The sequence below is a fragment of the Barbus barbus genome (genome assembly GCF_936440315.1).
Source record: "Barbus barbus genome assembly, chromosome: 29".
NCBI lineage: Eukaryota > Metazoa > Chordata > Actinopteri > Cypriniformes > Cyprinidae > Barbus > Barbus barbus.
This window is the reverse complement of record NC_136757.1, coordinates 7,365,776-7,388,157: the sequence shown is the minus strand read 5'-3', so window position 1 is coordinate 7,388,157 and position 22,382 is coordinate 7,365,776. Positions and strand designations below refer to the sequence as shown.

At 36.5% G+C, this 22,382-nt stretch overlaps 1 protein-coding gene across 1 annotated transcript in view; it reads right to left on the bottom strand.

Moving 5' to 3' along the window:
• The window catches only part of LOC306849818 (transcription factor 7-like 1-B), a 61,077-nt gene extending 58,519 nt beyond the window's left edge, over positions 1 to 2,558 (bottom strand). Inside the window, exons 1-4 of the mRNA XM_079385143.1 lie at positions 2,201 to 2,558; positions 1,771 to 1,975; positions 1,591 to 1,663; positions 624 to 751 (exon numbers count right to left, since the gene is read on the bottom strand). Of these exons, the coding sequence (XP_079241269.1) occupies positions 624 to 751; positions 1,591 to 1,663; positions 1,771 to 1,956 (387 nt within the window). The 5' untranslated portion in view covers positions 1,957 to 1,975; positions 2,201 to 2,558. The remainder of the gene's footprint in view (positions 1 to 623; positions 752 to 1,590; positions 1,664 to 1,770; positions 1,976 to 2,200) is intronic.
• Positions 2,559 to 22,382: the final 19,824 nt, after the last annotated feature.

Sequence of the window (22,382 nt, the reverse complement as noted above, 5' to 3'; positions counted from 1 at the left end):
CACTGGGTATTAGATCAATTAGCCAACCATTTCACAGACAAACATGAGGAATCTTCAGCGTATTTAGATACCGAAATGTGGGGCCAAAACACCATAAAATACTTTAGATGCAAGATTTTGGCAAATCTGATCCGGTAAATGATGGCGATAACAAGACATGATCTCCTACACCACAAATAAATGAATAGAGATCTGTCAAATACAAGTCAAACAGCTGAAGCACACAATTAAAACCAATTAAACCGTTTAATAGCCTCAAACATGAACTAATACTAAACTGACATTAGCAATCCACTTCCAGATGCATATTCCTTAAATAACTTCAAATTACAAAAACTGATTGGTAAACTACTAAATCCTAATCGCTAAAACTCACTGAAAAGAGGCAGATTTTTTTAAGCACACAACTAGCTGACTGAGAATGATCATGACTGCAGATATTGAAGGCGACATGACATATTTCAACATATTCAAAATAGTGCTTGATCGGTGCAGATTTACAAATGAATCCTTTATAAGGAAACATGTTGGTTTCATTATAAACTCTCACATGATGTTTCTCTCTGGCTCTTAAAAAACTCCAGAGATGTATCGAGGCAGACAGTGTGTTCAATGGCACTCACCGTTCTCGCGCTTGGAGACAAGGCGCCGTTGGTCAAGTAAGGATTGGCAAGATCTGGGATCATTAGAAACGGGTAGCCTGGATAATGGGGGCTCTTAAAAAATCCTCCATCTTGCTGTCTTCTCAAAGCTTGACAGTGGAGAGACGAATTATTAGGGATCAATGTGTGGACACAAAAGTTAAGTAAAGAACAAGTATGGCAAGCTGTATCAACGTTTATTCATATTACTGATATTTTTTACTTGTACTGACATGTTGCTAGTAGTTTGTTTTTTTTTTTAAATAATTTTTACTAATCCAATATTGGCTAGTATCTTTTAAAAAAAATAAATCACCAGTAACTACTCATTAAACACTAGTACCCATTAGTTGCAAGTAATTGCTACTGGTAACAAACTGCACAATTTTCCTTTTGAATTCTATGTAAACTTGTGGTTCAGATATAATCTGCTCACTTCCCACTAGTATATATTCTAATGGTTTCTGCTACCAAGTTTAGTTTTGCTAGTAATTGTAAATGGCATAGTACAATTTATGTTTTTATTTAAAAAATAGCATCTATTCCAGATATAATATAACTTATTGGATATTACGGTCAATTTTTTTATTACATTAATATATATCAAAATTATATATTAAACGATGACAATTGTAATCTCACAAATTTCAGTTGCTTTATTAGCCTACTTGTAATTATTAGTTAAATTGGCTACCTAATAGTTTAAATAAAATTCATATAAATTACAGTAGAAAACGTATTAAAAATGTTACTATTAGTATGCACACCAAATAAATAGCAAATAGAAGTAAGCTACTGAAATAGATAATATATATATATATATATTTTTAAGCACTGTTATATAATGAATAGCTATAAGTGAAACTGAAAAAGATACTACTAGTAACAAAAACTAGTTTTTAATGAATAATTGCTAAATCGGCATGCCATAGCAGCGGTTTCCTCGTACCTTCAGTGAAATACTCTCGGGCTCTCTCATAACTTTCAAGATCAACTCTTGGTTGAGGGCGCCTCTCGTTTTGCTGAAGGAAAGAACGAGAAACGGAGAAAAACAAAACAGAAAAGTTATTTTTCCGACGGCAACAACCACATCCATGCGTCTGTCAACACGCGGTGGTGTCTGACTTACCTCAGAATCGGATGAACTGCTGGTATTTTCCGACTCGTTCACTAGAGAAGATTTCACATCGTCCAGATCTCTTTCGGCTGACACGTTTTCGGAGATTTTATCCTCTTGTTCGCCCTCATCTTTGAACGAGATCATTTCATCGTTCGCCCCCAACTCATCCCCTCCACCTCCGTTAAGCTGTGGCATGTTTACGAGCGTCTTGCAACTGTAACAAAATCAAGAGTTTGTGTTGACTCTGAAGTGCACGAGAACGGAACGGTCCACTCAATGCAAGCAAACACACAGGAGCTTTCAGAAATAATCCTTGACACATGAATTTAAATCCAATTTGTCCATGATTACTTTAAGAAGCGATCACACAAAGCTCGACAGTTTCCCTGCAAACGCAACTCCAGACGTGAAGCGCTGTGTCCTCCGCTGACAAACTCACCAGACACGAATAAAAAAGTCGAAACAATTGTCCTCCGATTCTACATCCCAAAATCGAGCGCAAAAGTTCAGCGACTTTTTCTTTAAAACGCGCAACCGTCAGTAAACGCGCGTGCTGATTGCAACAAAAGTTGCAACAACGGTCTCGCGCCTCAGTAGTCTCTATCCCAAAGACGTGTTTTAGTCACATAAAACACTAATTCCTCCCCAGATCAGCTGCTCGTTTCTTCCATATTGCGAATTACGACTGTCATGTTTGCTGAGCTAATGCACGAGCACTGAAAACGGTGTGTTTAGACGCGGAGAGGCTCCGTTTCCCTGTGCGTTGAGCTGCTGATGGGGAATGCGCGAGCAGCGCTGTGTGTGTGTGCGCGCGCTGGAACAACAGAATGCAGAGGAGGAGTTAAGCGCTGAAAAAACGACACTCCATTCAACACACACACACACTCAGAGAAGTTTAAAGGAACAGTTTGTCCAGGACTTGATTCTTGAAATAGTTCAATGACACAGGGTTTGGGATTGCGTTATTTAAGCAAATATCACAAGAGCAGTTCAGCATTCAAAAGGGCTACAACAGCAGGACTGTTTTTATAAAACAGTTCAGTTATTAATATCAACATCTCTGAAAATGGTCAAGTTTGTATATTTTTTCTCCATTAATGCTCTAAACGAAGTTAAAGCGTTGTTGCCTCACCAAGCAACAGAGTGAAAACTGGACTGGAGCAGTTCTGTGAGTGGACCGGAGTTTATCGCTCCATTCAACGCGTTCTGTAATCTCTCCAACTCCACTCCGGGTTTTTCATTTCCCGCTATAGTGAGAGAAACCTATGTTGCATCTTGTTTTCCATTGTATTTACTCAACATTATTTTGGAAGGATTTGGGATTTTATATTACCAGAAAAATGGAGTGTATGATAGAAATTTGTATATTTGATGTACTTTTTTATACAGAAAATTACAATTTGAATGGGAAAGAACAACATATTATACATTTGTTTATTTTGTTAGGAAAATTCCACATACATAAGAAGAAGTGGGCTTAATGTAAACCAAATTTTGCACATTTTATAAATGACTTTAAATCATATGTAAATCTCTTGGAACAAACAAAAAACAAAAAAGCATTGAAAACATGTAATACTCTGAAAGTACTGAAATTTATGTAATTTTCTTCCTTTCTTTTTTCTCTTTCTTTTTTCTCTCTCTCTGGCAGCTAATTTGATTATGTGAATATGTAATACCTCTTGTTCTTGTGGCACTGAATCAATAAAGCATTAAAAAAAAAAAAAAGCCTACCTTCGGTGTCGGAAATATGCTAGGCACTAAAGAGTTCGGATTCGGAACACTTGAAATTCAACTCTTGAATAATCAAGTAAAGTTGATTTATTTATTTATTTATTTTTATTTAGTCATTTAGCAGACGCTTTTATCCAAAGCAACTTACAAATGAGGACATAAGAAACAATCAAAACCAACAAAAGAGCAACAACGTGCAAGTGCTATTACAAGTCTTGGTTAGTCTAACGCAGTACAGATAATTATTATTATTTATTTATTTTAAATAAAAAGACATATAGATAAAATAAAATTAGAATAGAGAGTGCTAGAGTTAGCGGGTCAAGTAAAGATGGAACAGGTGAGTTTTTAGCCGTTTCTTGAAGATGGGTAAGGATTCGGCTACTCAGATTGAGTTGGGCAGGTCATTCCACCAGATGGGAACAGTTAATGAAAAAGTCTGTGAAAGTGTTTTTGTGTGTCTTTGGGATGGCACAATAATGCGTCGTTCACTTGAAGAACGCAAGCTTCTAGAGGGCAATGAGTAATGAATTTAGGTAAAGGGGTGCAGAGCCAGTGGTTGTTCTGTAGGCAAACATTAATGCCTTGAATTTAATGCGAGCAGCTATTTGTAGCAAATTGATGAACAGAGGCGTGACGTGCGTTCTTTTCGGCTCATTAAAGATTAATCTTGCAAGATTCATTCTTGTAAATCTTATAATATTTAAGATTTACAAGTGGGAATTTCAATATAAATATAGGGCATTAAGTACTAAAGAGGTTTTAAATAACAAATGTAAAATTAATCTCTCACATTTCACGCTTTTCTTTATGTAAAAATTAATGTTTTGTTAATATGTTCTGTGAAAAATGAAAGTTTTGTTAGGATGCATAAACCTTTTCCGGCCAAAATCCCATCATTTGAATTGGAATCCACAAGTTTGGCAATTTCTTCTGAAGGTGAAAAAATTTCCAAAGTAGATTTCGCAACAAGTTGAAGAGTTGGTTTGAAAGTGACTTTGATATGCATCACATATTGGCAATACATAATGGATGATAATGTGACGACACCTTTTGATAACATGCAGAGAAAATTTAAATGATATCAAAAATATGTCAATTAAAATACAAATTGTAATAAAAATGAAAATTACTTTTTCATCTTGTGATGCCAAAGAGAACTACAGAGCCCCACACATGACACGCGGGGTAAAAAATGATATGTTGTGGCCGCTAATTAAGAACTTGTTCCCATGACTTGTTAATTCATGTTTCCTTGTTGTTTTAAATCTTGGTTGTCCTAATTTATTCCCTCCTATTGGTTTAACTAAAACGAGTGAACAAATTAACAAATCGTGGCCACGAATAAACATGTTGTGGGACAGAATTCTTCATTCGTGGCATTGCATACATTTTTTTTCCTGATCAAAACGCTGACATTCAAACACTGAATAGTTATAATAATCTTTATATTATTATTAAAATGTATAATATTTCAGACTATTTATTATACTTTTCTGGCATTAATGTTATGGAGTGAAACCCAAAATATAGGGTGTTATAATAGTTTACATGTAGCTACTTAGTTGTATATCTTTATTGCCAAAAAATATTTAAATGAAAATTATTAAACATTGGCATATAACTTTTGTACTACTGACATGAGTGAGTCATCAAATCTTGCAGCTTTTTTTTTTCTTTCATTTTTGCCTTTGTTGGGACATGAAAGTATAGAGAACTGACAGAAAGCAAATTGGAAAAGAGAAGGGGACGGAATCAGGAAAGGACCAGAAGTTGGGAAAATGAGTGTACATGTTGGAGCGCTGCCCAAAAAGCTTATTGAGGAGAGGAGTGCTATTACTTTTCTAAGCCATCTGATTTATGGGTTTTATGGAAAAAAATTCCCACAAACTTACATTGAAGGAGGCATGTTTTTTTTTTGGATGATGGTCAATAGCCGTAGCTTCTAATAAAAGTGAGTTTTTTGTTCACTTGTCATGGTCCATTGATATTTTGGCAAAAATCAATGATGTCATGCTTTCCCAGTCTGTCAGTTCATGTGTCACTGGTAGCCCCCCATCACCGCAAATCACAAAAGAACAACTAGGGCGTAACCGTCAATGAAGGAGCCAGACACCACTTCCCATCCAAACACTTAACCGAGCTTCAGCAGCCGAAAGCAGCCCATGCAGAATCTGCACCCACAGGATTCACTGGAAAGATCTACAGATTTCCATCAAATTGGAACGCTTATCCTAACATCCTAAACATCTCTTGCACATTTGCATGCCGTTTGCATGTTTGCTCAATAAATATTTTGGCTAATTTGATTATGCTTTCAACCACCAATACGAGTCTAATAGTCTCATTTCAGTTTTCCCTAAAATAAGGAGAAAAAGACATCCTTAATGATATACAATAATTAATAGCATTTTATTAAGACCTATGAAGTCTTCAGCTAAAATGCTAAAAAAGAGAATTATTTTCCATGGCTGAACACAGACAGGGTCTTACGCAGCACTATTCATGGTTTTATTTGTTTGTTTTGCTTTAAAATGGCGTTTCTTATTCATAGTCGACTTTAATGCTCCCTGTCTGTGAGGGTGTGATAATAGGACTCTGTATAAGTCTCTAATGACATGGTGTTGTCGTAATTGCTGGTTACTGCTGTGTGGGGCAGTGTGTGCATGTGAGAGAGTAATAGAGTAGGAAGGTAGGGCTTGTTGTAGGAATAAATAGGTCTGTTAGTGAAGGCTTTACCCTCGTCTCTGATCAAATCCCCTGTCAGAACAGAGTGATCCCCAAACCTCCCACTGAGAGATGGCCCGAGGTCCACTCACTCACACACACACACACACACACACACACACACACACCTTTTTCGGTATATGATTTTTAAGCTCAATTTGAATACTGCTACTACTATTTAACAAAAAACTGTCAGAAAGCTGAAGAGTTAATAATTTGCTTTGTGGCACCTCAAGCTAATTGCACTTTAATATGTTGGGATATAACTATTCATAAACACAACAGGGCTGAAAGGTTAATTTGACATTACAAAATTATTAGAAAGAGAATTAAATGTTGACTATACATTATGGCAACAGGTTTTACAGTTTACTGTAATATATAAAGTCTTGTTATAAGAGTTTTGATATGAATATGTGACTGTGTTCGGTATTTTTATTTTATTTTATTTTAATTTTTTTGTCCCTAATTTTTATATGTAAAAGTACTTATGTAGGTAATTGTTATTTATCTTTTTTTTTTTTTTTTATTTAAAAAAAAAAAAAATTATCTTAATGTGTTGGTGGTGGGTATAACCACAAAAGGAAAACATAATTATTATTGGTAAAAAAAAAAAACTTGTATAATTGTATTAAAAGTGTTTTTGAATTGAAAGACATAATAAAGTATTAAAAAATATATTAATATTTAAAGTCTTGGGGTAAAGGTCATGAAAATACAACATGCCTCTCTTAGAAAGTTACAAAAGAAAAGAAAAGAAACAGCAGCTTTTTACTATAAAAATTTAACCAATTTAAAAAAAAACCTTTACCATAAAAATAGCATTTTAGGTTTAACAGATTTGTTCAAATTAGTTACATTTACAGAAAACATTAAAGTACTTCATAAAATGTTATAATATATAAAATCATGGTAAAAAAAAAAAAGGTTGGCATTTTAAGATCATTCTTTACAAATGTAACAAAAATAAGATAAACCGCTCAAAAAGAAGATGTTTAACTTGGAGTCAAGTCTTTTTGAAAGTACATGATGTAAGTAAAATATCAAATTATTGACTGTTAAAAATGGTGTGATCATTAATTCATAGCCGCATGTTTTTCCATTACTTTAACTCATCAAATTAACCCATTTCATCTTCATTTTTAAAGTCAGTTTAATAAATTTTTTATTTAAAATCACTTGTAAATCCAATTTGATTATACTGTATGTCACATAAAAAAATAAAAATATATATATAAATAAAGGCAGCAACTGAACTTAAGTTTTCAAGTTGAAGGGAGGAAATTGTGAACAAATGAAATGAATAAAAAAAAAAAGCGAGGAGATTTTCATTGATTTGTTTATAAAAATAAAAATAAAAAGTCTACATTAACAGTCACATTTGTATTTGAGGAACACATGTTTTGTTCAGTTTTCCAGAATCACTCACTTTGATTTGCTGGGCAAGAACATAATTCCCATATGAAAACAGAAAGACACAATAATAAAAGTTAATTCTTGTAATTAAAGGACTTACTGTGTTATGCAAGCACACCTACTGTGACTCACTGTACATTCAGCTCCATAATACAAATACAACGATGATATGTCACAATACGTGTGTGAAGTTAAGCACATTCTCAGTTACAGGCTATTCCTCTGAGCTGCTGTTTATGAAAGTAAATCTGCTTAAGAGCGATGATGGGAACTCTCCCATGCGGTTTTAAGAAGCTAAAAATGGAGAATAAGTTGGCATAAGAATCCGCCTTCCCAAAGAATGTAGCAACGCCGCTTGGTTTGGACTAACTGTTGCAAATGAGCACTGGAGGGTGCGTCTGAGTGCAAGCACACAAACATATGTCAGTGCTTGTGTATTTTATTGTGTTCTTGTATCTGCTTCTTCCAGTGTTTATATCCGCACTGCCGTGCAGATCTGTGCTTCAGATGCACGGCTCAACTCTGGTCTCTCTCTCTCTCTCTCTGCTGATGAGGTGTTTGTTGAGGTGATTACTCCGTATGGGTCATTAGTTCTTGAAGCATAGTGCTTTTTTAGCAAATCCCAAGTATTCTGTGTGTCCAGGCCCATCACCAGACTGCTTAACTCAGCCGCGGCTTGAAGACAAAGCTTCGGCCCACCAGGTTCACGTAATTAGACAGAGAGAATGAAAGGAGGTCTCTGATGAATGATTCATGTTGTTTGATCCCACACGAGGCAGTTTTGTTTTTATTGTAGTTTTAACAATGCAATATTTAAGTACCCAGCTCAATGGAATAATGTAAAAATAAAAAAAATGTGGTGATACATTTACATCTGTCCTGATGTCATAATGAGTAAAAAAAACCTTGAAAATAAAACCTTAAATAAAACCCTAAACTAGTTTGGCTAAAAATAAATAAATAATAAAATTAAATAAATAATACATTTAAAACATTATTTCTTAAAAAAAAAAAAAAACTTAAAAAAAAGCAAAGCAGACCTTCATGATCAATAATTATCAGATAAAAAATTCAGATTTTGTGTCCAACTTCCTCGAAAAATAAATAAATAAAAAATGATAGTGCGTGTACAAGTGTATTCAAGGTGTAAGGAAAACTCTTTAGTGCATTTCTGGCACAAGAACCTGGCACATGGTTTTTTAATTGGATTATTAAAAGATTTTTAAGATCTTCACACTTTTATTTCTAGGTACAAGCAGTAAGCTAAATATTTTATTAGTAGCTATATTTTCTGCAACAAACGACATGGGGAACATTTACTCCTCCCTGATTATTTGCTATGGCAAAATATATGCTTGGTTACATTTTGGTATTAGCATTTTTTTGCATTGACCCCATCAGCACAGACCTGTGACCCAATTCTGAGTCTCGTCCCACCGGTTGTAAATATTCAGTAAAGCAGTGTTTGTGCCTCTCCAGCACGTTTCCACGTCTCTCGCATGTCACACATTCTTCCTTCCCAAATCACAGTTTATTATTGTCCTCCTTGGGTGGCAGAGAGTGACAGAGCACATTATTAATTGAATTAATTTGAGTGTCTCTATAATCCCGTCAGTTGTTTAGCTGAATTAAACCGAGCGGAAGAGACAGAAGTAGCTCAATGCTGTTGTCAGCCATGTGTCAGCATGGTGCAGCCTGACTGACAGACCAGCAGGGCCTCTCAGGGCCTCATTAGGACACCATTCCAACCCTGTGTGTGTGTGTGCTTTCTTATTATGTGTATACATACATTTGTGCATGTGTGTGAGTGTCTCGATGCAATCTGGCAGGTGTGTACACTCACACCTCTCTGCCCAAGGTGGATCGTTTGCCTGAACAATACAAGTCAGCACCAGCTTAAGTTGCAGGCATGTGAAAACTAGCCTGTAGGGACAGTTTCCAATATCTGTTCACACTGCTGCATTTACTGCTGAAAATCTAATACCTTTTATTGTATTCAAACCGTCAAACCAGCACGCTCTGGTATTCTGTGCGCGTAATCGATCAGCCTTCCATTTTTGGCACTCCCTCTAAGCGTTGTTGATCGCACAACTAGACAATATCATTTACATTAAACCGTACTCAGCAAAACCATCAGGTTTGAAAACGTAGCTACAAGTATTCAGGGGTTGTACCGAGAGACTCGATTGGCGACTTTATGTCGGTATGTTTAAATAAGCATGTATATTTGCATGATGATTAGATATTCGGTCCCTACTGACATCATTACCTGCACACACACACACACACACATGCACACAAGCCACACGAGTGATCCTGCATCTTATATTTTATTCAACAAATCCAATGTTTCATTTCCCCTCAGGTAGTCACTCATTCAACAGACATTGCTCTTAAATTATGAATGTCTGATTTGTCTCTTTTACACACACACTGGCAAGAATACACACCTGCGTCATTGCCAGAGACGTGCTCATAGAGAATAAATAATGCGCTGGTGTGAAGTGACAGTAGCGTGTTAAAGTGGATACCACATACCCACTGCTGTGTGAACCGCTGGGATTTACCTCTAACATGAATATAGTATATTCAAACATCGCCTTAATGTCAACTCACGGATTTCTGCAGCCTTGTTTGTTTTCGGACTGTCTGAATCAAATCGGTTGCATTTTTTGTAAAGAAAGAAAAACACATGAAATCCAAACAAGCACAATCTAATTAAAATAATTTTTCATGAATGTTCAAATTTGCTTTCTGCCCTGATGAAAAACATGCATTGCTAAATTCTCATGTATTGCCAACCAAATTTGCAACTGACCTATAATATTTAGCAGAGCTATTACATTTAGCTACATGCTAAAATGTTTTATTCGTACAAGAATTTACTGAGTAAATATAGCATTAAAGCTGTGAAATCAATTATGAATATAAATATAAGAAAATTCCTACACCAAACACTAACAGATCTCCTCCCATAATAATGTTGTGGAAAAACAAAAACACAAAAATAACACGTAATTGTAGGCGCCGATAGCCTAATGGGCAATGCGCCAAATAACGCTGTTGTGTTGCGGGCGTCCCGAGTTAGATTCCTGACTCGAGCACCTTTCCCGATCCCGATCCCCCCCCTCAATCCATCTCTCTCCCAATTTGCTTCCTGTCTACTCTACACTATCCTATCTCAATAAAGGCAAAATATCAAAAAGCAAATCTTTAAAAATAACATGTGATTTCAACATTGACTCTCCTTATACAGTTTGTATGAATGCATTCTCTTCTCAGCAGATTTCATTCTCTTTTGAAGGTGCTTGTTAATTGTGGCCAACTTACTCAGTTTTTCACAAGCTGTTTTTAAAGATGAAGCATATTTATATGGAATGAGCAGTAATTGTAGTTCTTGAAACTAATCATTATATAATTTCACTATTCTCAAATATTTTGATTGAAATTTTGATCATTTGTTGAAGAAATATCCTCTTTTCTGTATTTCACTTCTGTTCTAGCTTGTTTCCTATTTAGTTTTCTGGCATTATATATAGTATATAAAAATATAGTGTACTTCTAAATGGCATCAATGTGCAAAAATTCTTTTTTTTTCAATTTAATTTACAGTCTTTTGCTTCAAAGACACAACAAATATTGATTACTCATTCTGTACTGCACAGATTTGTATCCAATCAGATGTTCTCTTGAATGAGAATGTCCTGTGCCCTTACAGTATATCACCTGCACCCAGCTAACAAATCCTGGATCATGGCTGTTATACAAGGCTATTGCCTATTTAAAACAAAAGGAAAATAAAACTGCACTCATCAAGTGTTTAAGTGTCTAAAGTCAGTATGTTAACTACCAGAAAAATAATCTGATTTAATATTGTGCAAAACAGCATGCTTGAAATAAACTTGTCAAGCATTTGTGTCTGCCTGTGTGTTTCCATCCTTACTCTCTTTAGTTGTGTGTCAGGGTATAAGTGGTCAGGAGAGACGCTGAAGGCTGAAACAAAATTTATTTACTTCCGCTAGATGGCCATTGATTTTCCTTTTTCTTTTTTTCTTTTCTGCACTGTACTGTACATAACTCTCATTTCTCCGGTGTGACAGACTGGGCTTTTGTTCAGAATTGAATACTATATGTGACCCTGGACCATAAAACCAGTCTTAAATCGCTGGGGTACATTTGTAGCAATAGCCAAAAATACATTATATTGGTGAAAATTATTGAATTTTCTTTTATGCCAAAAATCATGAGGATATTAAATAAAGATCATGTTCCATGAAGATATTTTGTAAATTCCCTACTGTAAATATATTAAAACTTAATTTTTGATTAGTAATATGCATTGTTAAGAACTTTATTTGGACAACTTTAAAGGCGATTTTCTCAATATTTAGATTTTTTTTTTTTGCACCCTCAGATTCCAGATTTTCAAATAGTTGTATCTCAACAAAATACTATCCCATCCTAACAAACCATACATCAATGGAAAGCTTATTTATTCAGCTTTCAGATTATGTATAAATCTCAGTTTCGAAAAACTGACCCTTATGACTGGTTTTGTGCTCCACACTATTAAATATTATATATAATAGTAAATATTACTATTTACTGTTTTCTTACACCCCACATAAGTTTTGGTTTATGGCTTCATGCTTACTCTTCAGTAAAATCACATTGTACAAATTCATATGAATTCAACATCTTGTATATTACTGAGCTCGGGTTGGTTGGTACACACAAACACTAACAGTAGATGTTTTCCACAATGAGACTGCTCACATTTCAAACTGTAGCGCACTATATTGTTATCACATGACCTCACTATGCTCGTCACATGACTTAAGCATGTAGAGTCCATTTTCTTTTTGTAAATAATATGGGTGAATTTGTATTTTTCCTATTTTGTACATAATTTTCGAAACTCTTGATGGTCATATCAAATACATAGTCAAGTAAGAAATATTAATCATGACTGTTATGATTTCCTATTCATCCATCACACTAGAAATTGAAGGTCAAGTTGAGTGCATTGCACTGTGGGATGCCATATTCCACACAGAAATATTTGGCAAATGTATTAGGTCATCTGGGGATTCTCTGCATATAGAAAAATTGCATAGTGTGCACAGCATACTAAATACAGCCGAAGTCTACTGGTAGTGGAACATTGTCTTTGTTTGTATGTGGCAGTGATGTGGTTTTCAGCGCATGTGTGTGTGTGTGTGAGGGATGAAATGTGTGCAAGTGTGCACTGGAGAGAGTGACAACGAGCGCAGATCCCTGTCTCTCACGGATGCTCTTTCATGTGTTGCCAGACTGAACTGATGTAGGTCTCCCCATCAAAGCTCTGTTTAATTCAGTCTTAATGAGAGGTTCCTGTCCCTGCCCCTCTGCTTACTGTGTCAGCAACCTCCACAGCTCCCACATTAAAATATCTGCTCCAGGTTAACCCATGATTATGTGTATGTATGTGCGCATTAATTACAACAGAACTGAACCTGAAGCTTATTGAATGCTGTTTTTTAGCATGTTTAGACTTTTTTGAAACTTTTTAAAATAAGATGTGTATTGCAAATTGAATTCAAACTTATATTGCTGAGCACTAAAGATCCTATTCAAACTGGGTCATGATGCTAATGTAACTGGTACCCACTCACACCACTGCAAACGGATTGAAACCAGTGTCAACCGGCATGTGCCCTCACAATGCTAGAGACCATATCCTCTATCGCAGTGTTTCCAAACCTTTTTTCTGCCGTGGGACAGTTTTGATGTAAAAAATCCCATGGCACACCACTAAGCATTATAAAAAAAAGAATAAAAAATCAATAAATCCGAAATCAATATTTGAGAAATTACATAATTAGTGAAGTGACATACTGCCAAGTATGGTGACCCATACTCGGAATTCGTGCTCTGCATTTAACCCATCCAAAGTGCACACACACAGCAGTGAACACACACACACCGTGAACACACACCCGGAGCAGTGGGAAGCCATTTATGCTGCAGCGCCCGGGGAGCAGTTGGGGGTTCAGTGCCTTGCTCAAGGGCACCTCAGTCGTGGTATTGAGGATGGAGAGAGCGCTGGACATTCACTCCCCCCACCTACAATCCCTGCCGGCCCGAGACTCGAACCTGCAACCTTTGGATTACGAGTCCGGCTCTCTAACCATTAGGCCACGACTTCCCCATTATATCACCTTACTTTAGCCTGATTCACAACGGTTAGCTTATAATAATGTTTTCTAATTTGAATGGTACGGGTAGGTTTCCGCGGGAAATTCAAGCAGGGCACTACGTCATTACGTCTGTAAACATAAAGAAGTTTTCCCGGCTAGTAGGCTATCGCACGTGAGGACCCTGCAGGTGCCGGATGTTTTCTCATGGCACCAATGTAATTGGTCCTACTTGCATCGCTCCAAATGGGATCAAACCACGATCAACCGGCATGGGGAGATGGTCCTGACTGCGGAACACAAGATTCAGGGGTCGAGGTTGGATCTAGATTCAACTCCTCCCACCTTACATATCCCTAAACCTACCCATCTCCACCCCCTGTTGATGTAACCTCGCCCCCTGTATCTTGTGTGCTGCAGTGAGGGGCTATTGGGCATGAAAGGACAATAAAGGCACCTTCTAGTGTTATTTGCTAGGTGGCCTCTGTTACACTCACCATCCTAAACTTCACTCCCATCCGGGTCACTGCACCAATGTAACTGGTCCTAATTGCACTGCTCCAAATGGGATTCAAACCAACATCAACCGGCATGGAAGGCAGATGAACTCACAAGGACACTAAAGGACGCAGCCTCTAGTGTTAGTTCCTAGCTGGCTTCAATTACAATCACCACCTTAAACACCCTTCCCACTCGGGTCATGGCACCAGTGTAACTGGTCCTATATGCACCACTCAAAGGGTGATTCAAACCAGCGTCAACTGGCATGGGAGGCTTAAACAAGATATTAAATATTACACATTACAACCTTAAGGGTACATATTAATAATCTTAGGTAGTAATATGTGCTCTTTATGGATAAAGAAGGTACAAAAGTGTCCCATTGGGGGGACTACCCCAGTGTCAAGCTATTGTACCCCTATAGATACAAATTTTGCACTTCTTTTCTGAGAGTGTTAAAATGCCCTTTTACTCTTTTCCATACTAAATTGCATGCAAAATCATAGTTTTTTCTTCTAAAACCCATACTGTTATTTTACAGTAATGTTTTATGTAATGATGTTAAAACATTTATACTTTTTCTATGTATGGTAGTTATCTTGGTTAAGCAATTAAACAGTTTTTAGTGTTTTTCTGTAACTTTGTTCATTTGGGTTACTGGGAGTAAACTATGTACTATACAACCTAGAATTAAATATGTTAATCAGTTCTAGTTCTGATAGCTGATTAGTGTCAATGCCATCATGCTTTGTTGAAAGATTACATGAAACCCAAATAAGCCAATAAAACATTTCCTCGCAGTGCACCTGTACATCAGTATCTCTTTCATCTGAGCTTATGAAGGCTTTTCCTTCCTGTCCCTTCTACAGGCTGACAGCCATCCTGAGAGGCAAACTGAACTGCAATCATGTGTTTTATTAAACATCTTCACATCCGTTTCACTCTCGGCAAGCCAGACCTGTGGGGTTTTTAATGTTACGAGTGTCATATTAGATGACAGCTCTTACAATCTAAAGGGTATAAGAGAAAATTAATGATGATAAAAAAAATGAAGTTTTATCCTCAGGTCTGACTCTGCGTTGGGTGTGTTGAGGTATGAAAAGCTGTATTTGGGTCCAACATGTTGACACGTAAAACTGCTAAACCACAATGTTGCAATGTTTTAACTTTAGAGCATTTTGATGGTGAAAAGAGATGTTTCTGAGGTTAACTTGAAGCTAATTTTATTTGACTGAAGAAATGTGTTAAATCTTACAACCACAAAAGAAAAGACCAACAGCTTTTGGCCAAATGTACTGAAGCCATAGAGAAAGAGCGAAAGAAGAAAGAAAAAAAATGAAATGAAATAATGTAGGTTTGCCAGTAGTTTTTCAGGGTCTCTTTGATTGAAACACCAGTCTGTGCTCCTCCGAGGTCATGGGCTGCTTTTAAGGTGCATTATATTCTGGGGCTTCAAAGCTTCGCAAAATGCAGCCTGTGTGCGAATGCGAGGACACTTGAAAACATTCTTGTGTTTCCAAATGGACGCAAAGAGGTTTGAGCTGCCGTAGCTGAAGTCTTGCTAATGCGCTCCCGCATCTTGTTTTCCCCGAAAACATTGTGTATTGCACCTTGCCATGTGTTATTTCACCCAGTTCCTCTATTAATAGCTTCTTCCTAGTAAGCCAGAGTAGGTTGTGCTCTTTGAAATACGGTTAGTTAAAATAGAAATACATACTAAATAAACAGAACACACTAGAATTATTTGAAAACAAAATTAAAAGAAAATGACGGTTTTTGAGAATGCATTATATTTATATTTAAGTCTTTCAGGATTAAAATAAACAGATTTAAAGGAATAGTCAACCAAAAAAAAAAAAAAAAATGTAGTTATTTACTCACATCATGACTTCTGTGGACAGAAGCAATTTTGCTGCTCTGTTCCATACAATAAAAGTGGGTGGAGACTAGATGCTCTCAAAACATTTGTGCTTTTGCAAATTCAAACTCTTTTGACGCACAAAGACCGAATGTTCTGGTGCTTATATGCTTTCATTATATGGAAAAGAGCAGCGAGAACATTATTTGAAAAATGTATTTTCATGCCCCACATAAAATTGTAAATTTTTTCCAAATTTAATTTAAAATTTGTATTTAATTTCTTAAATTATAATTAAATCAAATATTTGTATTAAATTATTTATTTTTAACTTAATTTAATTGTTTACATGTAATTTAATGCATTTTTAAAATGTAATTTATTTTAAGGAATTTAATTTAATTTCATTTCATTTATAATTGTAAATTGTAATTTGCAGGTGAGACGTTTAATAATGTTTGTCTCATGTTCTGACTTGCCACAGTTCCGGTCACCACAGACAGCACTGATATAAATATTCTTTTCCATTCCAGCATCAGCTACATCTGTGTTTTCTCAGCTGAGCTCATTCTATCCGAAAGTTGGCATGGGATGATGGACCGGCCGCTTGTGCAAGAGGTCGTCGACCTTATTTGAATCCTGTGCAGAACCTCATGGGTCTGACATACACAGGATGTTTGGCATTAACTAGTGGCCATACGTCCGAGCGAAAGCATGGTTGATGGAGGACAGCTGGAAGTAACTTTATACTTCTTCTCTCTCGCATTCCTCGGCTCTGCCACTCTCTCTTTTTTCCCATCACCACATTTATGAATTCACCCTTTGTCTCACACTTTAATGGCTATGCATGCAGATATATCCAGTGTATGGGTGATTAGATCATCTGATTGTACACCCTGTAAAATAAGCTGATGAACCCTGAAATGGTAACAAGATGTTTCTTAGCTGACTTGCAGCAGATTCTTTCATTAGTGTTAAACCCATAATAAACCCATTCACAGATTGCATAATCCCTAAAGTCAGCATTAAATGAAAAAAATCACGGTCTATTTTTTAAATGCATTTCTGGTCCTTATTGTGAATGATTTATATGTGATTTATTTGTTTTGTACTGGAAAGGTTATAACAGTATTTTGCAGCGAAATGACAGACTTCTCTCTGGTCACATACTGGCATCATTTACAGCCACTTTAAACCCCATTTCTCCAAGCTCCTGTTCATCTGCCTCTAATTTTGTGAATGAATTGTACATTTTAATTCAAGTCCTTAGTAATCCGTTCCACCCGTATGTGCATCACAATATAGAAAGATCTGTCAGTACTTCCCTTAGATTGTTCTTCCTTAGAAGTTCTAATGGCCTGATACACTTCAAGCTAAATAGAAGAACAAACTGGTTTGACGTCATTTAAATAAAATCAGGAAAAACTAAGTAAATGTTCTTGCCAAAGTGAACTTACTGGAAAAGTTTGCTCCTGTTGGTAAAACCATCAAACTACCATTGGTCTGTGCTGATTAAGTCATATTTAGGTCTGATCTGGGGCATTTTTATGTGGAAACTCATTTCTTCTGTTCAGTTCTTTATGGAACCCTTTTCCATTATGGAATAAAAACATAAAATAAAAAAAAAGGTTATTGTGACGTTCTCTCACAGTTGTGACTTTTTTTTAAAAATCAGAAAAAAGTCAAAAAGTCTTTTTTGATTTTGCAAAAAAAAAAAAAAAAATCTGAATATAAAAATTTTGGCACAATATGTACTTGCTCTGGCTTTTGTTTTAAATGAATTTGTTCCATTGTCATGCTTCTTATTGACGTCTGTTGTTGTACAAGAAGGGTGTGATGGTTGGTCGGTTTGGTATTAGTTCCGCCCCTCCTCCACTGTGATTGGACGGCTGGGTAAAAAGTGACAGTGATGAGTGCTGTCTTCCAATCTCGGAAGACAGCTGGGAAAAAAACACAGAGCACATCGTCAACCTCCTGATGTTTAAAAAAAAACACAGCTATCCCATTGAAAACAACTGAAAAAAATACACTAGCCTAAGGAAAAAATGATTTGGAGGACACATGGCCAAAATATGACGTACTGGACTTGGAGTGTAGAGATCGCTATGATCAGATGCGTTCTTAACTGCTGTTTTCATGTGTTTATTTTATTATTGAAGGGAAAGAAGAAATATATCTTATGTAGCTCCGTCCCGTTTTAGTGCTGCACTTGTCTTCTGTACTCCATTTGAATTTCCACAGCGTGAACATACTGTAAAGTCGTGCAAATTTATGAATGAACTGCTCGTTTTAAAAACTTCCTGATCTACTGATGTGTTATGGTATCTGCTTTAAACATTACAATGCTCATGATAACTTTAACTCTACGTTAAGTAAATCCACTTTTCCAGCTCATTACTCTTCAGCAGTGGTGCTTCAGAACTACCGCAAAAACTAAAGTTCAAAGAAAGAAATCTAAAGATAGCAGTGCACTTGTTTTTCTGGCGTATAAGGTCTATACCATTACTCAGGTATTTTGGACTTCTTTTTACTTCACCATGAGTATAAGAGGCTTTAAACCACTTGGTTTTCCAGCAAACTGATTAAAACCCATGTAGCCTGATTCCTGGAAAGGACCATTGTATCTTTTGTGAATAGCTCTTGTGAAATAGTTCATGTAAGGACCAAATGATGGTATATGTGTGGCACATTAAGGTCTCGCACCTGCCCTTAAGGTCTCAGGTCAAGCATAGAATTGAAGGACGTCCACCTCCCAGCTGGCCTCTCCACACACACACACACACACACACACACACACAATGAGCTCTGCTCCTCATCTGTGTGGTCCTCAGATTAGCTGTTTCAGACCCGGCTTAACTTCCTTTCAGCCCTCTATTCTTCTCCTCGCTCCTACGCTGGGTTTAGCCTTGCAGGATGCGCTTGGACGGTCTGTTTTAAACATTGAGACAGGAACCCCCCAGGGGGCAGTTGAGGGGATGTCAGGGGGGCAGTTGAGGAGGTCAGCGAGATCCAGTTATTCTGTTTCCTACTGCTGGCCTTTGGAAATGCTGAGCCACCACCACATCCCAATGCCTGTTCCCATGCAGTCTCGCTCTCTCTCTGGCTCTCTTTTACAGCATATCATTCCCAACATACAAGCAGACCAGCCCTATAAAGCAGCGTGTCTGGAAACCATCATTTTTATGTGTTGCTGTGTTAAAAGTCAAGACCATAAAATTACACGATTACAACACAACCATTTTCAGGCATTGGGCAGATTGAGGCCAAGTTCTCTTCTGAGAGCACTTTCTGTTCTTGCGGGTGCGAGCTGGGAAAAATAGCACTAACCTGTAGCTCTTTGTCTTTTCTGAGAGTCGTCGTTCTGGAAAAGGCTAATGGGGACAGAACAGGAAACAAACATTCTCTGTGGGCACCGCTCTGATTATATCACTCGGGCTATTTTTGACATGGGGGAATAAAATGCTTTGTGCAAGAAACACATCACTAATTTGTTTTCCTTGTCAGTGAATCTTACAAAACCTTTCAAGAATATATCGGGGTCATATTTCACCTCCCAAAACCACAACAAAGAAATATGTTATATTTAGCTCAAAGAAAAGGAAACCTGTTTGTGTACAGCTGTATTAATAATATTATATGTCTTTATTATAATAGTACATGTTATATGACTTAAAATTGTTATTATATGAAGTATACCAATAATATTATAATTTAATAACTATTTAAAATATTTATATTATTGAATATTCTGCTTCTCAAGTTAATTTATTTTGTTTAAAGGATGTTTAGATAGTTATGTAAAGCAATCAAATAATATAAATTATAATAATAAATATTGTAATATATATAATATAATTAATAATAAATATATTTATAATTTAAATAATAACGTATTGTAAATTGATTATTTTAAGGCTGTTTACATAAAATTAGTTCAATAAATACTGATAATATAATACATTTAATAATAATTTATTTAAAAAAATATTATGAATAAAATGTTATAATTATTACAGTGAATTACAATAAATATAGCAATGCATTCTGAGGTTTAAAAAAATGCTAATTTATCTTGTTTAAAGGATGTTTAGTTTAATAAATTAAATACTGATTATATAATATTATAATAAATATAATACATTCATACAAATTTAGGGGAAAAAACAAGTAAACTGAATTTGTTTAGATAAAAGATTAAAGGTAATTAAATAAATACAACATAACAATATTATAATGAGATATATATATATATATATATATATATATATGTGTGTGTGTTTAGATATTTTGAAATAATGTGAAATTATAATACTGATTTTTTTATTTTATTCATTAATTCATGTTTTTTATAATTTTTTTTGTGTAAGAAATGTTTAAGCACAAATTTTTTATATAGGCGTGCAATAATGCAAATTGGGATGCTGCCATACTGTAAGGCTTTTTTAATCTTGCACGACTGTTATTGCAACACATGAGATGCTCTCTGTGAAGTGTCTTCCTGGTGAAACCCAACACCCATCCATAAATGAAAGTCAGACAAATGCAAGCAAAATCAGGCACCTGAAGACAAGCTGCTCTGTCTGCCGATCCCTGAGCCAACCCCAGCATAAGAGCAGGATTTAGACAGACTTTCTGCAGCTGTGAAAATCTGCATGCAAGAATGCAGATGAACAGGCCCAGCACGCTCGTCTATCACAGCGCCATCAGTCAGTTAGCCTTCATGAGGGTGATGTGTGTGTGTGTGTGTGTGTATATACAGGTGAACTGGAGTCGTAGAAATGGGTGTGAATTACATTGTGTAACTGCCAAGTTAATAAAGTAGATTTCACCAAACCTCCCACTGCAAGAGCTGCAAGAAATATCTGGATATTTTCCAGATAAAACACAAATTTCAACCAGCAGGTGGATTTTACAAAGACATATCTGGGTCAAAAACTAAATACTGCATATGCCTTGAAATGTCTGCCACCTGCCTGCAGATATGTATTAGGAAAAATATAAAAAAAAAAAAAATTATATAATAATTAATATATATATATATATATATATATATATATATTTATATATATATATATATATATAGAGAGAGAGAGAGAGAGAGAGAGAGAGAGAAGTCAGAATTATTGGCACCCTTGGTAAAAATGATCAAAGAAGGCTCTGAAAATACACCTGCATTATTAATCCTTTTAACAGAAACATTGACAGAAACTGAACTTGATGACAGTTCATAAATAGTGTCTATGGCATTGACAGAGCTGAAGCGAGCACCGCCGCTTCGGGATGTTCTGCAGCATGTGCCGCCACCTCTGGAGAAGTTGCAGCGGGGGCCATCGCCTGGGGCAGTTCTGAGGTAGTGTACGCAGCCCAAACGCAACATAAAGCGATCCCCATCATGGGAAGCGCTTCGGACGGGGGAATTAGTGCAGGAACAGGAGGGTCAAAGTGAGCTGGTTTGGGGATACCAGCTGCACGTGCAGACGCCAGTGGTGCATCCCTCACACTGGATACTAGACTAGGATACAAAAGGACTGACCTTAAATATCTAGGTGTGGCAGACAGGGCGTGACAAGACTCTGGTTGATCAGCTGTGACGTGACTAGACTCACAACGATCAATGGTGACTTGACTTGGCTCATGACTGGCAGCAATGGCATGACGGGGTGTTGTTGTGTCCGCCATTTTGCGATCAGGTTCCGCTGTTGCCGCCATTTTGTTAGCGCACTCTGGTGCAGCCACCATTTCAGTCAAAGACGTGGTGTTGCGTTCCTCCTACGCGACACCCACAGTGAATGGAGAGCCAACACACAACAAAGCATAGTCCATAAACTGACAGAGTGATGAACGCGGACCCTCGCGTCTAAGCTTAGACCGAAGGGGTTGATTTATGCCATCACAGAAAATCTCTATCAAAATAATGTCTGGTAAATCTGAATAGTGAGCAATGGCTAAAAATTCTCAAATATGGCTTTCCAATGATTGTGTGTCTTGCTTAATAGCAAATAATATACATGTTGTGTCCACACCTGGCCAATGTTCCTCTGAACAACTGCTGGATCCTTGTGTGACCGTGTATTCTGTAACGGGGTGAACGAGACGTGAGACGTGCGGATCCATTTGCAAGCTTTTATTAATAAACAGTCAAATAACAGACAGGGTCAAAACACCAGCAAACGGGTATGGCACGGGCAAGACACAAGAGTAATCCTAGG